This window comes from Pongo pygmaeus, chromosome 4, assembly GCF_028885625.2.
Source record: "Pongo pygmaeus isolate AG05252 chromosome 4, NHGRI_mPonPyg2-v2.0_pri, whole genome shotgun sequence".
NCBI lineage: Eukaryota > Metazoa > Chordata > Mammalia > Primates > Hominidae > Pongo > Pongo pygmaeus.
In genome coordinates this window covers 183,921,560-183,939,018 of record NC_072377.2, presented here as the reverse complement: position 1 = coordinate 183,939,018, position 17,459 = coordinate 183,921,560, and the positions used below count along the sequence as shown (strand labels likewise).

Sequence of the window (17,459 nt, the reverse complement as noted above, 5' to 3'; positions counted from 1 at the left end):
CCCAGCAGCTGCTCAGCCCTGGCCTCACTTACTCCTCTTTTCTGTCCCAGCCCTCACCTTCTGCCTCACACCTCCACTGTCTCTCTTGGTCTTGCCCACAGCCGGGCTGCAGGTTTGTGCCTGAAACCTCATGTTCAGTCTGTCTTGTCTGAGCCAGGCTGCCGGGTGCAAGGAGAGAGCTCCTGGCTGAGAGTCGGCCACGCTGGGATGCCATGGGTCTCCCCATCTGTAAAACGGAAATGGCCATGTCCACCGAGAGGCCTGCTGTCAGCACTGGGTGAGGAAGCGTGTGCCAGGATGAGAACCCAGTGCCAGGCTGCCTCACTATCCGAGTGGCCCTGCCACCTCCAGGGGCCTTGTTCTGCCTCCGGGGCCTGTCCCGGGCTACCCTCACAGGGAGGGAATGCCTGTCCCTGCCTGGAAGAGGCAGCAGGAGAGAGGCGGTGGGGGTGAAAAGTGTTGTTCTGGAAGACTCTTTGTAGAGAGGTGGTGCAGCAGGGACGCTGGTCTCCCTCAGCTGCAGGGGCCTCGGGGCCTGGCCACCACCCTGTGGGTCAGTGATGGTATGCTGACCTGCAGCCCTGGGTCTGTCCGGGGCCAGGAGTCTCTGAGGACCTGCCTGGGGAATGCCATGGAGATGCAGGACCCTGGGGCCGGGACCTGGCTTAGAGACAGAGACCAGTGCAAGGGAACAGGGGCTTCTAGGACACTGGGGCTTGGGGGACAGTGGGCAGTGTGGTCTGAGGCTGCCATCAATGCTGAAGGTCAGCCTGGCCAGCCTCGCTGTGGCTTTTAGAGACGGGCAGTGGAGGGCCAGGAACTGAAGCCTGGTCCAGGGTGGTCTCCAGGCCCGCAGGACACGGAACACAGCAGAAACAGCACTGCACAGAAGGCAGGGACGATATCCGGGGCAGGCTCCCCAGGATGGCAGCCCCGAGTGGCCAGGGGCACACCCTGGGGGCAGGAGGTCAGTGCCTGCCCAGGGCCGACTGCAGCGGAACTGCCACAGAGGGGTTCATCTTGGTCTCTGCACAATTCCATCAGGCCAGAGGCAGCACAGTTCACCTGGGGAGGGGCCCGGGACCTGGCCCAGAGATGTGGGGCCTCGCATCAGTGGAGGACTTAGCAGAAAGTTCTGGGAGGGGCCCAAGGAGACACTGGGGAACATACACAGCCCAGGATGGGTCTCGGTTTCCCCAGTCATAACAGCTGGTGGTGACACCTGGGACACCAGTCCTTTGGCACCTGGCAGCCCTTCGGGGGAGAAGAGGTGGCTCTGCCCACTCCAGCATCAGGCAGTGCGGGCTTAGGTTCCCGGCCTCTCCGTGGCTGAATGCCAGCCCTGGGCTCCATAAGGCAGACGGTGATGCTGGGCTGGGTCTCTCACAGTCTTAGCAGGCCTGGTCCATCGTGTGGAGGCCACTGTGGCCCCTGCTGTGGCTGGGGTTGCCACCAGGGGCTGAGGAACGAGCGGTCCTGGAAGTCACAGAGGTGCCTGTCTGGGCCCTGCTGTGTCTGAGACAGCTTGGCAAGTCTCTGCCACCTTCCTCTGCACCTCGCTTTCCTCTGTAAAATGGAATAATACCCTCGGTTCAGGGTGCTATGGGTCTTAAATGAGAGGATGGCCAAGCTGGCGCCTGGTGGGTGTTGTGCCCGGGTGGGTTTGCCCTGCCGCTGAAGACGGTGTCCTCTCCTTGCAGGGGCCTCCCCGGGCAGCCTGGACAGCCTCAGCCACGCCCTGGGCGTCCTAGAGGAGCGCATCAACAGCTCGAGGCGGAGGGCACGCAGGCATGCTGCAGACGACGACTACAACATCGAGGTCCTGCTGGGCGTGGATGACTCCGTGGTGCAGTTCCACGGGAAGGAGCATGTACAGAAGTACCTGCTGACGCTCATGAACATTGTGAGTGGGGTGGCTGAGGGGGCAGGGTGGGGCGCGGAGGGCCAACCAGGTGCTGGGCAGGCCAGAGAGGCCCAGCTGGACCAGGTCCCCTGAGGCTCTGCCGATTTCCTTGTTAGCTGGAGGTGAGTGACACAGTCTCAGGGAGGCTTGCTGGGTCCACAGGTGAGACAAGTTGACCATCCCTGACCTCAGTTTTCTCATCTGCAAATTGTGGGTGATTCTAACTTGGCGAGGCTCTTTATAGGCTAAGGCAGTTTTAGCAAACTCCAGACGATGTCATTCAATGTCCCATCATTTGAAAAATACGTTTTCTTGATGTTTGCCACTTTTAAAACTAAAATTATTTAAAAAGGCAACCTCATTTTACCTGAAAAGCTAATATAATAGTAAGACATAAAGTGATGTTATTCAGCCCCAGCTAGATAGCCCTGCCTTCCTCTGGCTCCGAACAGAAGCCCCTTTTCTGCTTAAAGTAGAGATTCATGTGCATTAGAGCGAGGGCCAGACACCAACCCAGGGCCCCTCCTTGAAGCTGGCAGTGGGAGGAATTGAAAATCGGGGAGGGAATTCCTTTCTCCCTGTGAGTCTGGGCTATTGAAAGGGGTGTCTATGTGCCACTTCCGTCATCTGGGCACCTGCCCCTTGTCTGCCTAATGCTAAGAGATTAAAGAACCACCTCCCCCTCATCCCATACCCCCAACAACCTAAGCAGGAGGTGCGAGGATGCTGAACTGTGTGTGGGTGGAGGCTGTGCAGTCCTTTCCTCTCTCTGCCTCATGTGGTCAGAGCCACTGTGGGGATGAGGGGCGTCCAGTCTTCAAAATGCAGGTTCCCAGGGGAGCAGACTGGCTTGGCTGAGTCCTGCAGGGAAAAGAATGGGTGAGAAGGAGGACCAGGGCACGGCCTGGAATGTGAGATGCTGCCAGTGGGGCATTAGGGAGCAGGCGGGTATTTGTGGGAGGAAGCCGGGGCTTAGGGAGGGCTGGAGGTGGTGTGGAAGCCGGGCAGGTGGGAAGTTCTAGAACCCCATGCTGTGTGTCCAAACCTGTGGATGAATGAGGTCCTCTGGGGCCGGGCTGGAGGCAGGCAGCAGGGTGTGCAGGTCTGCTCGGGGTCTGCTGCTCAGCTCTGCTTTTCGGACCAGGGATGAGCCCCTCCAGGAGCCAAGCTGACACATGGGTCAGAGTCCCCAGGGCCCTGGTGAAAAGATACCTCAGGGGCAGGGGGGATGTGAGTGAGCTGAACACTGGACAGAGACCCCACTTTCATGCTCACTTTCCTCTTGACTGGTCTTGGATGAGTCAGCTAGCCCTCTGGAGCCCAGCCTTATCCGTACAGGGGCTGAAGTCCGCTGCATTGGCAGAATTCGTTTTATTTGGGAGAGCGTTGTCACACTTACCCTCATCTTATTTTTGAAACGTACCTTTAATGCAATAATAATAATAACGGCCAGTCGCAGTGGCTCACGCCTATAATCCCAGCACTTTGGGAGGCCGAGGTGGGCGGATCACGAGGTCAGGAGATCGAGACCATCCTGGCTAACACGCTGAAACCCCATCTCTACTAAAAATACAAAAAATTAGCCAGGGTGGTGGCGGTGCCTGTAGTCCCAGCTACTCGGGAGGCTGAGGCAGGAGAATGGCGTCAACCCGGGAGGTGGAGCTTGCAGTGAGCTGAGATCACACCACCGCACTCCAGCCTGGGCGACAGAGCGAGACTCCGTCTCAAAAAAATAAAATAATAATAATAATAACAAACCATAATGGCTACAATTATCGAGCCCCTACTATGTGACTGTGCCAGGCCCACTCTGGGCACTTGCCATGCTAAATTATCTTGGGAAGTCCTCACGCTAGGTCTGTGAGACTGGTAGGTATAAAATCTTGGCTGCCTTCACAACGTGAGTTCTTCCCCTAGCATTATATTGCCTTCCAACCCAGCGGGGAAAGGACTGGGCTTGGAATTACAATCCGATGGCAACTCCAGGCCTCGCCTTTTCCAGGCGCGTCGTTGGGAACGCTGCTCCCATCCTCTGAGCCTTGGTTTTCTCGTCTATAAAATGGGCCAGTGTTTTCATCGTGGGGGTTGATGTGATTAAATGAGATAATGTCAGTGAATGTGCTTTTCAGTCTCTCAGTAGTGTGAACACGTTTTTAGTTTCCACATAAAATGTGATTTTGTTATCATGACAGTAGCACTATTTTAGTGACAGTCCAGGAGGGGTCACTTCTGAGAGCCCACCAGGGGTGCTGACCGAAGGTGGGGCCCATGGTGAGTCCTTCATGAGGCCGGCAGAGGCAGATAGCCTTTATCCTGGTGCCCAGGGTCTCTCTGTTACAACAGCTGGTTGGAGGATGTCTAGAACGTTCTCTCACTTTTGCCATCCAACTTTATTCAAACCCTAGTGATCCAGCCGTACCCCCTATTTTGAATAATGGGAAGGTTCGTTTCTAGAAAAGAATGAGAAATTTAAAAATTCTTAAATTGAGATGAGTGCTATCACAACAGAGAAACCGTTTTAGGAGACAAGTCTCAGAAGTTGAGAAAGTATTTGGGCCGTGTCTGTTGTCCCCTGTTGCACAGAAGTGAGCACTGATTCATTCAGCAAACGTGTTGACAGTGTGCTTGTCATGGGTACAGCGGGGGTGTCCTGCAGAGGCGGCGGGGCATGGCAGAGAGTCCCGGGGCTTGGGAGACCGGCGGCGGAGGGTCAGCGGGGGGTCTCTGCCTCTGATCTGAGCCCCAGCTCCCACCGCAAGAGCGCAGCGTGGGTGAGGGAGATAAGGCGCTGCCATGCTTGGAGCATGGCGTTGCCCTGACAATTAATACCCTGCGTCCTCACTGAGAGCCTCTGCATGCCTAGAGAGTCCTGGGGACAGATCTAAGGCCGGACCCTTTGGTGGTCTTGGGGAGGAGGGGCATTGAGCAAGTGGGAGCTTCTGAGAAAGGATGACCTTCCAGAACACTGCTGTGCGACAGAGCTTCCCGCGGTGCTGGGGAGCAGAGATGCTCGTTTCGCCCTTTCTGGCGCAGTAGCCACCGGGGCTTTGGAGCACTTGAAGTGTGGCTGGTGTCCTTGAAGAACTGAATTTTTAATTTAACTTATTTGTTCCAAGAGAATTTTAATTTTAATTTAAAAAATTTTAATTGCGGTGAAACATACAGAACATAAGTCACCGTCTTCACCATTTTTAAGCGCGCAATTCAGTGGCGTAAGCACGTTCACGTGGCTGGGCCACCATCGCCACCACCGTCCACAGAACTCTTCCTCTTGTAAAATTGAAACTGTGCCCATTGGGTTTCAGCCCTGCTCCTCCCCTCCCCCCGACTCCTGGCACCTACCACTCCACTTTCTGTTTCTAAGAATTTGACTACTCTGGGTACCTCGCATAAGTGGATCAAACAATAATTGTCCTTTTGCGTCTGGCTTATTTCACTTCGCATGATGTCCTCAGGGGCTATCCATGTTGCAGCATGTGTAAGAATGTCCTTCCTTTTCAGGGAGGACCAGTATCCCGTGTGTGGGTGGATCAGCCACATTTTGTTTATCCAGCCATCCATGGGCACTCGGGTGGCCCCCTCATGGGCTACTGCGAATAGTGCTGCCATGAACATGGGTGTTCCAGACCCTGCTTTCCGTTCTCTTGACTATATGCCCACAAGTAGAATTGCGGGACACAGGGTAATTCATTCTTTCTTTAATTTTTTGAGGAGTTTCCATGCTGTTTCCCACAGTGGCTGCACCATTTGCCCCCCACCAACAGTGTACAGGGATTCTAGTCTGTCCAAATCGTCACCAACTCTTGTCTTTTTTTTCTTTTTTATGGTAGCCACCCCAAAGAGTACTTCATTTGGATTAATTTGCACCTGGATGGAAGCCACAGTGTGGCTGGCAGCTGCTGTGCTGGACAGGGCAGGGCTGGGTCTGTGCACAGAGGGACTGCCTACCGTGCCCTGTCTCTGAACTTGGGTGCTATGGGGGCCTCAAACCACAACCCCAAGTGGCCCTCCAAGGCCTGGCCAGTGGCTTGTCACACTCCTCCTGTAAGTCCCAACTGGTCACAGGGTTCCCCATGGCTGGAGCGAAAGCAAAAGCAGGGAAGGACAGAGGTGGCAGCAGCCAGCTGGGACTGGGCTCCCAGTGAGGTGTTTGGGGCTGTAGAGCAGGTGGGGCTGGGCAACAGCACATCCCGAGCCCGGGGTCTGGGGGCCAGCCCTGGGCAGTGAGCTGCCCACTGAACTGGATGCAGAGAATGGTAGCACAGCCTGTGCCCTGGGAAAGGCCGTCGAGCCCTGGGAGGAGGAGCTGGTGGGGGCCCCGATGGTGGGGACCCAGGGAATGCAGGCTCTGAGGAGGAGGTGAGGCAGAGGCGGGCTGAGTGCAGGTACAGCTCCACCCTGGCAGCCCTGCACTGCCTCAGTTTCCTTCATCATTTGGGGTGACTTCTGCCTGCAGAACTCCCTTTGGGATCTCTTTGTGGCAGAGCCTGGGCTGGGATATGGGGTCCAGGGGTGGCACAGGCAGTTGAGCCTCATCGATCACCCCTGTGCTCCCCTCCCCTGCCCAGTCTCCCTTGTAGCTGATGTGGAGCTGCATGGCCAGTTTTGCCTAGTGTCCTGTGTGAAAGGAAGTGACCTGGGTCACCTGTGGACCAAGGATGGTAAGAGCTTGGAGTCCCCTCCATCTCTGTCTCCCCCTGCCACGGGAACCTTAGAAGCCACGTGTCCCAGTGGGCGCAGCTACAACATAGGCTTGGGTCCTCCTGACCCACGCCACACCACGGTGTGAATAAGGACACACGGTGTGCAGTGTATTGTGTTCAGCTGCTGAGACGGGGTGGATTCTCGGCATAGCCACCCTCCTCTGTCTGGTGCCCCTGGCAGCCATTCATACAGGGGACTGGTGTTTATGGGCGTCTATTATATGTCAGGCAAGGGGTGCGGCCGTGAGCATGACAGGACATAGCCCTGCTACCTTGCATTCTGGGAAGGGGGACACAGGTGATACTCAAGTGAAAAACAAACAGGATCATTTCAAATAATGATAAATGCAATGAAAAAATAAAATAGTTATGAGACAGAGAAGGAAGAAGGGTAGGGAAAGGCAGGCCACTTTATACAGCTCAGGGGCTGGTGCACGGGAGATATCATGGGAGCTGAGGCTCATGACAACGGAAGGATGTGGGAGGAGGTAGAATAGGGACAGCCTGTTCCAGGTTTGGGGGAGGGGGCAGGCAGCGCCAAGGCCCTGAGGCAGGAATGGGGCTGGCTGGAAGAATGGAGAAGGCCTGGGCTGTCAAGCAGGGGACACAGGTAGGGGAAGTCGGGGCCAGCAAGGCTGGCCGCCACAGTCTTCCAGAGGTAGAGGGGAGCTGCCTGTGGCTCCGGGAGCAGTGGAAATCACTGGAGGGGCTGCTTCCTTTCTGTGTTAAAGACGAGACATGATATTCCCTTTTCCATGGGAAAAATGAAGCTGCCCATCTCATCTCAGACTTGCCGGAAGGGAAGAGGGTTGGAAATGGAGCATTTCACGAGGCCACCTGGGCACAGAAAGGGGCTCTTTGGTTTAGGCAACCACCCACCTGCCCATTCCAGCAGCCCCTGCTGGGCCCAGTTTTCTTATCTTCCTCCTTACATCTAGAAAAGCATGTTTTTTGGTTTATCAAAATAGTCCATATTTAACACAGATGATTTATTTTATTTATTTATTTATTTATTTATTTATTTATTTATTGTGAGACAGAGTCTCACTCTGTCGCCCAGGCTGGAGTACAGTGGTGTGATCTTGGCTCACTGCAACCTCCTTCTCCTGAGTTCAAACGATTCTCCTGCCTCAGCCTCCCGAGTAGCTGGGATTACAGGCATGCGCCACCACGGCTAATTTTTTTTTTTTTTGTATTTTTAGTAAAGACAGTGGTTTCACCATGTTGGCCAGACCGGTCTTGAACTCCTGACCTCAGGTGATCCGCCCACCTTGGCCTCCCAAAGTGCTGGGATTACAGGCGTGAGCCACCGTGCCCGGACATTTTTTTTACTATGTAAAATTAGCATAAATTCATGTAGGTATGTGACTGTCTTCTCCCAGCAGTTAATTGTCTACTACGTTGTTTTAATGATTGCATAACATTGTACCGTATGACTGTCACACACATTTTACCTAACTTATTATTTATATGACATATTCACATAGCAAAACTTATTTCTTCATTAGAGGTCAGACATACCACTAACTGTATCACATTCATAAAGCTGAATCTATCGCTTGTGCTTACTTATTTCCTTAAGCTGAGTTGCTGAAAGCGAAGTCCCTGGCCAACAGATATGCCCATTTTTTAAGCTTTCTACGCTGGAATGTTCTCTGTTATGGTTTCATCTATTCTCGCTTCACTGAGCAAATGCCTGTCTCCCCACCTCCTCACACCACTGAGTCCTTTTGAGCAGTGGTAATTTAATTACAACTGAGATAAGTTTTTTTGTTGTAAGTTGTATTTCCTTGATGTTAGTGAGCCTGCATTTAAAAATATATGTGTATTTGTAAACAGAGATTATTTTATTTTTTGTGCTTGGCCTATTCATGCCCTTGATTCTGCTGGGATTTGGGGGTGTTTTATTCATCTGAAGAGTCTGTGTACTTAAGTAGATTAACTTTTTGTCTGTCACATGTGTGGGAAGTATTTTCCCCAGTCCTGTTGTTTACCTTTTGTTTTATTCTGCCTGGGATAGTTTCTGATGTCCTACATTTTTGTGTGTGGTCAGATCCTGCAGTCTTTCCCTTCCCAGGGGAAAAGCTTCTCCCTTGGGTGATGTGTTTGATGCCTCCTGCCCTCCCCAGAAGTTAATCTTCTGAGGTTCTGCCCTACTTGGCAGCTGTACTTCCCAAGCGCCACTTCCTCACCAACCACTGACTGTTCTTGGGTTCAGCCATAGCAGCCCTCTACCTGAATTTCTCCCAAAGTAAGAGGAAAGATAGGCTTGCCGCGGTGGCTCACACCTGTAATCCTAGGACTTTGGGAGGCCAAGGCGGGCGGATCACTTGAGGTCAGGAGTTCGAGTCCAGCCTGGCCAACATGGCAAAACCTCATCTCTACTAAAAATACAAAAAATAAGCCGAGTGTGGTGGCACGTGCCTGTAATCCCAGCTACTCGGAAGGCTGAGGCAGGAGAATGGCTTGAACCTGGGAGGCGGAGGTTGCGGTGAGCCGAGATCATGCCACTGCACTCCAGTCTAGGTGACAGAGTGAGATTCTCTCTCAAAAAAAAAAAAAAAAAAAAAAGGGAAAGAAAGGTGTGGCAGGGAGATAGAGAATTCAAAGGAGCCAATGTATTACATGCAATGCATTCTTATTTCCCCTCAATATCTGGCTGCTGCAAAACTCATCAGGATATTACCAGTGGGGAACACTGGCCTAAAGGCAGAGCCAGTACGTAACTCCCAGGGCCAACGCAAAATGAAAATGTGGGATCGCTGTTCAAAGAGCAGAGGAAAGTGCCATAAAATGGGACTATTAAGCCACTTCCTGTCTTCCTTAGTCTCTGTCTCTCTCTCTCTCAACTTGCTGCTTTTTATTTGCTTTTTAATGTTGTTCTAAGTGAACAAAAATTGGAACCTTGAATTATTAGCATGAATTTCTTATTCATCTTTAAATTGTGCAATGGCTATTTTAAATGCAAATATTAGAGCATTTAGCTTCTATGTGGAGTCACTGAAATTAAACAAATGTGTATTTTGTGGCTGATCCCTGGTGGGTGCCTCAGGCTGACCAGAAGTTTATGACAGGCACAGGCCAGACTCAGGGAGGCTGGGAGGAAGAAGAGAGGATCTCACAGAGTGGAATCCTGCTGAGGGAATGCTCCTCAGGTATGGGGTCCTAGCACAGTGAGTGCACCCCCAGCATGAAGGGTGCACCCACTGGGGTCTGAGAGCTTCCTGCCACCCCTGGAAGAACACATTGGCTGTGCCCTGGCCAGGGCGTCTGGGAAAGTAGAGCCAGGCACGCCCCCTTCCCACTGGTGCACTGCCCCAGCCCAGAGCGTATGGCCACGGCCAATCCCATGTCTATGCAGGTGTCACTCATGGGAGGCTCACCTCCGCCAAAACATGGGCTCTGGCCGGCCATCCACCAGACATGCCCCTTTCCTGCCAGCCATGGGTTGGATGGCCACCACCACGCCTGCCCTGAGATGCCGTGGGGAATACATGCCTGATCCTGCACCTGCTGGGGGCAGCTGAAAGCCTGTCCTGGGGAGGTGGGACCGTGCTCCATTGCCCCAGGAGCCTTCACTTACAAAACACACATGCAAGGGTGAGATGACGAAGAACTTCAAGACAGAGCTGCAGAGGGTCAAGCCCCAAGTTCGGGGCCTTCTGATCACGGGCCTGGTCATCTGTGAAGTCAGCCTGTCCCTAGGGCGAGCCCAGGAACCTGAGCCCTGCGCTCAGACCGCATAGCCTGAGGGACCACCTGCTGCCCTGCGTGTGCCCCCTGGATGCCACCTCAGGCTCCCATTCTCTGTGGCCTTTCCCCAGCCTCTGCTTGGGCACGTCCACACACCTCTGAGGCCCAGGCGAAGCCAGCCGTGCTAAGAGGGCGCTGGGTGTGTGCCGTGCTAAGAGGCAGGGGGCGGGCCCTCGTCCACGGAGGCTCTCTGCACTGAGTTTTTTTGTTTTTGTTTTTATTTTTTCTTGAGATACAGCCTTGCTCTGTCACCCGGGCTGAAGTGCAATGGCATGATCTCGGCTCACTGCAACCGCCACCTCCCAGGTTCAAGCAATTCTCCTGCCTCAGCCTCCCAAGTACCTGGGACTACCAGCGTGTGCCACCACGCCTGGCTAATTTTTATATTTTTAGTAGAGACGGGGTTTCACCATGTTGGCCAGGCTGGTCTCGAACTCCTGACCTCAGGTGATCCGCCCACCTCTGCCTCCCAAAGTGCTGGGATCACAGGCGTGAGCCACTGCGCCCGGCCTACACTGGAATTTGAGTACACGCAGCCGTAGCAGCCCTCCTGGCTGCTGGCAACCCTGGGATGAGTCCAGTCTCCTGAGGCTCAGCGGCCCTTAGCCTGGTCAGAGACGCTGAGGCCCCTTGGGGATGCCCACATTCCCCCGTCTAAGGGCAGAGGGGTCTCCCTCCCAAGCACTGTGAGGCTAGGAGGATGGAGTGAGAACCATGGGCAGTTGTGTGGCCCATCCGGCCTTGCTGGCCCCCCGGCCCCATCACTGGCAGAGTGGACTGTATTCCCTCTGCCTTCATTCTGCTCCTGCTCCTCCCAGCCTTCGACTCTGGCTCAGCCTGCAGCCTCCACCTTGCATTGCTGCCTCCCCTGGGTCCAGCCAGGAGGGTAAGGGGCTCTCCTCTGCCCAGGCCCGCCCCCTTCCCCTGAGGGCACTGGGAGACCACTGTCATGTTTGACCCTTCCTGCTTGGAAACATGCTCCCTGAAGTACCGGGTGCTGCCAGGCTGGGACACAGGTGACATTGCTGAACACGCCTGATACTGACCCTGGGGCTTCGGTATTTCTCACATTTTCAAAAACTTGCTCTGCCAGCGCCTGGGCTAGTCTCTGCTCACAAACCAGATGCTGTGGCCATGTGTGTGGGCCTGGGTACCCCTAAGGAGTGGGCTTGGGCCTGACAGGCGAGGCTGCCACGCTAGGAGGCAGCTCAGGTGTGTGTGGCACCTCAAGTTTCGTCCCCAGGTACACACAAGGACTCTTCTGCAGGCTCAGGTAAATGGGAGGCAGGGATGAGTGCCTTGGAAGATCAGAGCCATTGTGAAAGTAATATGTTTATATATGCATTTTTTTTTTTTTGAGACAGGGTCCCTCACTCAGTCACCCAGGCTGGAGCGTAGTGCTGCAATCATAGCTCACTGCAGCCTCAAACTTCAGCCTCCCAAGCACCTGGGACTACAGGCACACACCACCATGCCTGACTAATTTTTTAAAGATTTTTTTTAGAGACAGGGTCATGCTATGTTGCACGGTGGACTCAGTCTCCTGGGCTTAAGTGATCCTGCCGTCTCAGCTTCCTGAGTAGCTGGGATCACAGGCACGAGCCACCACGCCTGGCTACGGATACATTTTTAAAAGTAAAATCTATCTGTGCCAAGACTTCAAGAAATATAAAGCTTGGGCCCAAGGCTGAAGCTTCCTTTGTGGCTTCAAGCATTTCACTAAAGCACTAATTTCAATCCTACTCTTCCCTGAGAAGCCTAAGGCCTCAATGTGTTACTTAAATATCAGGATCTACAAAGACCTTGAACTGTCTGTGTGAGCCCCTGGTCCCACTGCACTCCTTGTAGACGGGAGGCAGACCATTGCAGTGGGTGACACCCAGCCTGCAGCAAGGCCAGCGCTCAACCTATTGCTACTGAGAACATGTACTCTCAGGCCTGCCAGAGGCCACCAAACAGATGTAAGGCATCTCCCCCTGAAGTGGCCCCTTTTTTGGATGGTAAGCATTTTAAAACATCAGTTTTACATTAAAGTAAATTTGGACATATTACTTTCGTGAAAGCTAAATTCACGTGCATTTGTCAAGGTAAACTGGAGATTCTAAAGCTGTGTTGGCAAACTCTGGCCCCAGGGCCACCTGGCCCTTCACCTGTTTTTGTAAATAAAGTTTTATTGGAACACAGCCACACCTATTGATTTATGAATTGCCTGTGGCCATTTTTGTGCTACAACAGCGGGTTGGGTAGTTGCAACAGAAACCATATGGCCCACAAAGCTGAGAACATTCACTATGGGGTGCTAAAGGAATATTTGCTACCAGGCTCTGCAGAAATGTACTTGCTTAGTGCCTGCCTTGAGCTATGATGGCCCCAGGCCTCCAAAGTGAGCATGTGCCTTTCACTACATCAGTGCACGTGGGTGTACGTATTAGGGAAGTACTGAGCACAGTGGGCTGCTCAGACCCCAGCCCACCCCCACACTAGCCTTATCAGCTCAAAGGACCGGTGAGGCTACTTCGGGGATTCTTTTTAAAGGATAGAATGAGCTGCTCTTAACCACTGTAGAACGGCAGAGCAGGAGGAGCAGGTTTCTGGGCACGCAGAATAGTCTCTCCCAGCTGTGTTAACTGCTTATGTTCTGGGAGAATGCCTGAGCCCCCAAAGCATCTCTTCTGCTGAGGGCAGACATGCTCCTAGCCCTATGGAGAACGTGGAATCCAAGGGTCTTCTGTGCCTTCAGTCGAGGCTATAACCTTTGACCCCTCCCAGCACGAGAACATTCTCTGTACAGTATGTTCTACAACAGTTTTTTTTTTTTTTTTTTTTTTAATGAATGATTTCTCTCTATGCCAGGATTCAGATATTTTTCCTCTTTTCTTTTCTAATTTAATCCAGAAATTGGCCTGGACTTACCAAAGCCTTGCCAGGGTTTGCAAACAATCAGAAGGCATATGGGCTCAATTTCTCACCAACTTTCATGAGTGTTGAGACCGCATGGCGGCGGTGGGGAAGGCAGTGGTCGGACAGGAATGTTTTCGGCTGGTCGTGGTGGAAATCTCGTAAACTGGCCGCAGAGCTGCAAACCAGCCAGACGGAAGGCGTCGCCCCAAGTCATAGTTCACGAGTCTCTGGCTCTGGTTCCTGGGAAAGAGAAAAACATCTCTGAAACTGGACACGAAAACATGGGTCCCTTAAGTCGGGGGAGGCAAGCAGGGTTCAGGGTCTGCTAGTGGTGCCGTGGCCCTGGGGGTGTTGCTGGCACTGTTTCTGTTCCTCACGCTTGTCCTGCTGGCCTTACAGCCTGGCCCTGTGTGCCACCGGGAGACACAGCCATGAGGGCCAGTGGTGTGTGCGAGGCTGCAGGCAAGGCTCAGAAGAGGGCAGTGCCCTCACTTGCTCACAGAAGCCAGGCCCGAGGGGCCCAGGTGGCTGAAGGCTGTTGGGAGTGGTGGGGACTGGGGCGACCGGAGAGGCCATGACCTCCTGCAGAGCTCCTCCTGGTTCCACTCACTTGTGTTTCTGTAGGAATAAGCAGACCACTGCTGCCAGCTCTTTCTTCCATGAGAAGCTGGAAATCTCATTTTTATGGGAAATCTAATTATTTTTCAATGTGGGCTACAAATTGAAATTAAGAACCCACACTGCACAGGTGAAGCAGAACACGGCTGCAGGACAAGTCTGGCGTGTGGGTGGCCTGAGTGTTCTTTCCAGCCTAGAAGGAAGGAGGCGACTGCCTGTCCTGCTGCGCCCTGTGCTGGTCAGTGCCAATTCCCCAGGCTGTTGGGAGCGTCATTCGAGTTGAACACCAGGAAAGTGCTCAGCAGAGCACGGGTATGGGAGGAGCATGATGAGATTGAGAGCTGTTCTCAGTCATGTTCGGCACTCCCCGAACTCCTGGCCTCCGTGTCCCTGCACTGGGGGAGCTCAGAGCACGGGAGTATGGGGAGCAGGATCAGGACACGTGATTACACCTTGGTTCATCAGGGAAGGGTGCCTGGGGCGGCTGGTCAGGGAAGGCTCCTCGGACAAGGGCCACTGCAGCTGCCTCTAATGAGGGCTCCTGGTGGCGGCACAGCGCGTGCAAAAGCCTGGCTGCATCGTGAATCACAGTGCGCAGATAGGGCCCTGCTGGAGCTTGGGGGACTTGGAGAGCAGCAGTGAGGTTGCTTTGTGGTCTACAAAGATAGACTCCTCTCTCTTAGGAGGTTTGGGGCTTATGCTTTCTATTCTTGGAAGCACCTCTCCCCACCTGAGGAGGGGAAACTCACATTTGCTGTTTTTGCACCTGCTGGCCCTGTGCAAGGAGGCAAGTCTGTGACCTCACTACCTTGCCCACAGCTGCTCTGTGGGGTTCCCTTGCCTGCATCAGGTCACTGAGACTCAGAGAGACATGGCCAGAGCACGGCAGGTGGAGTCACATACCTGTGGGAGGGTGGCCCCTGTGCTGATCCTCCCCTACTGTTCTGGCCTGAAGATCGAGAGCTCCCAAATCCCCTAGCATTCTCCTCGGGTTCTCATCTCAGGCCTCACTGACCTCCCCACAGCATTTGGAGTCCCCTGGCCACACCCGCCTCTCCCCGCAGGCCATCCGTTCTGCCTCTTGCTTTGCCTTGGCTTCTGCGTAGATCTACTGTGTCCTCCTGTTCTGAGGCCCGCCCGCCTGCCCACTCACTCCTTTAGTGCACACAGATAGAGCAGCCCTAGGTGCTGGGGATGTCGTGGTGAGCACGGGATCCAGACCGCAGGGAGCACATGTTCCAGCAGGGCTGGGGAGGCTGACAGACCAGTGATGGTGAGCAGGTGGGGAACACTCTAACGCGGGTCTTGTGGGTGGATCTCACCTCTGCTTCCTCCTGAAATGTGCAGCACCCTCCCCACCAGTGGACATCTCCCCACCTCCTCCCTCCTCCACAGACCTCCTGACAGCTGATGTGGAAGCCTCCCAGCATCCTGTCCTTGGCCTCCCGCGGGGAACTGATGGTTGTCAGAATGGGAGTTAGAGTCCCTGTGGACAAGGAGGGCCAGCCATCCACACACCCGGCTGACAGCTTGAGGCAGCCTCGGAGCTTGTCTTGTGCAGGCTCCAGCAAGGAGGTGACAGCTGAACTACAAGAACAGAGGCGATGATGTGCCGCGCCGGGCTGTCTGGCTGACCCGGCGTGGGCTCTCACTCCCCAAGGCCCCTCCCGGGCTGCCCCCGGAGCTGAGTTGCAGTCAAGCAATCCTGGATCTTCCTCCCCAGTCCAGGGGTCTCCTTGGCGGTGTGTCTCAGCAGGGTTAGGGACTCCCACAAAGGTGACTTTGTATTGGGCCCAGAGAGGGTCTGCCCACCTGATTTTTCACTGAGTACCTGGAAAAGGCCTGGCACGTAGTAGGTGCTCAGTAAATCTCTTTTGAATGAATAAGTGATGAAATGAATTCCCATAAAGCAACTGTGATCTCAGAGACTCCCATAAAAATGAACTCTATCTGTGGGTGTGGAACTCCTGGTGCCCTTATGCCTTATGCCTTCGCTTCTATGGCAGAGGCTGTGTCTCCATCGTCCATGCTGATGTCTGAATGACCAGGTCCCGGGATAGTTTCTAGTTGCAGCAGGTTTGCCAAATTGCGCCCCAGAGCCTCTGTACTGACTCCCATGCCCACTTATGTGAGCCTCTCAATCTGTCTGTGCCTTGGCTTCCTCACTGGCACAGTGGGGATAACACTCACTTGCAGGGTGTGGGAGAGGAAAGATATCGCATGTGGGGAAGTACTCGGCATAGGCGGAGAAGATCAGAGCCGACCAGCGAGGCGAGCAGTTGTTCACTCAGCCCATGATGTCTGGGAACAGCCCCAGCCAGCTCCCGTCCTGGACAAGCTTTTTTCTCATGGGGGCCACCTGCTTGCCTTGGCACAGCGAGGACAGGGCCTTGGCAGCCAAAGGAGACGGTCAGCTGTCTCCACCTGGTCATGGAGATAGTCACAGTGGGGTGATCCTTGAGCTGGTTTTGGTCACAGAGTTGGTGTTTCCCAAGTGGAAAGTGGGAGGGCATCATTCCACACAGAGGAGCTGCTTGTGCAAAAAAGGTGCCAGCCCTCAGCCACCCTGGGAGCCCGCTGGGGTGGGAGAAGGCGCGTGAGGCTGAGCTTGGCCTTGGTCCTGAAGCCTGAGGAAACACGGGAGTACTGGGCACCCAGGATGCATCAGCAAGGATGCAGAAGAGTCCCTGTCTAGTGGAGACGGGCAGGCAGCTGACAAACAAAGGTGACTGGAGATCACGATGGTGCCAGGAAGTTACCGGGATGGGACAGCACCCGAGGCAGCATAGGGTGCCCCGTGGGAATGTTCACAGAGTGAGGAAACTTCAGAGCAAGAGAAACTTCCCTGCAGACAGACAGGAGGAAGGAAACCTGGCTGCAGCCTGCGCTACCTCCCACCTGCGCCTGGCAGGGAGCCTGGCCTGGGGGCTGCCCATGCTGGCCCTTCCGAGCCTGAGCAGAAGTGATCACGGACACTTGTGCTTCCAGTAATTCAGCCCCTCTTCCTTTGGTTCTGGGTTTCCCGTGTAGCAGCGGGCAGGATTTCATCTATCTTCCCATCTGCCAGAGTCTGGCAAGGGAACTAAGCCACATAAACAGACTCTGGTGGTGCAGGGGGATTGTGACCTGCTGCACAGAAGGGCAAAGCCGTTTCCCACCAAGCCCAAGAGGCGCTGGAACATCTGTGCTCTGGGTGTTGGAAAGCGCCCTGCATGACTGCGCTTTCAGGGAGGGATATGCTGGCAGCAGACGACCCTTGCCGTGAGCTTGTAATGCAGGACCCTTCTTGCGGCTATCACCTTACTCTTGCCCTGCACTCTGAGTGCCTTGGGGGCCCCTGCCCAGGTCGAGGGGCACAGTGCAAGGTGATGGCCTGCGGCCCTCTGTCATGCCTTCTCAGTCTCTGAGGTGTTCATACCTGCTCTGCCAGGGCCTCCCCCTTCTTCCTCATCATGCATGGATGCCTGCGGAGTAGGGAGGCTGGACTGAGTCCTCCTCAGTTTTGCTCTGAGGTGGTCGGGTCTGATGCCTGGGCCACTTAGGCATGCTGGACCCCTGCCCAGTCCAAGCCCTATGCCTTG

At 54.3% G+C, this 17,459-nt stretch overlaps 1 protein-coding gene across 2 annotated transcripts in view; it reads left to right on the top strand.

Moving 5' to 3' along the window:
* Positions 1-17,459, top strand: part of ADAMTS2 (ADAM metallopeptidase with thrombospondin type 1 motif 2) — a 236,687-nt gene that overhangs the window by 137,276 nt on the left and 81,952 nt on the right. For both annotated transcript variants that reach the window (XM_054487637.2, XM_054487638.2), the window contains one exon: positions 1,701-1,903. In XM_054487637.2, coding sequence (XP_054343612.1) covers positions 1,701-1,903 — 203 coding nt within the window. The remainder of the gene's footprint in view (positions 1-1,700; positions 1,904-17,459) is intronic.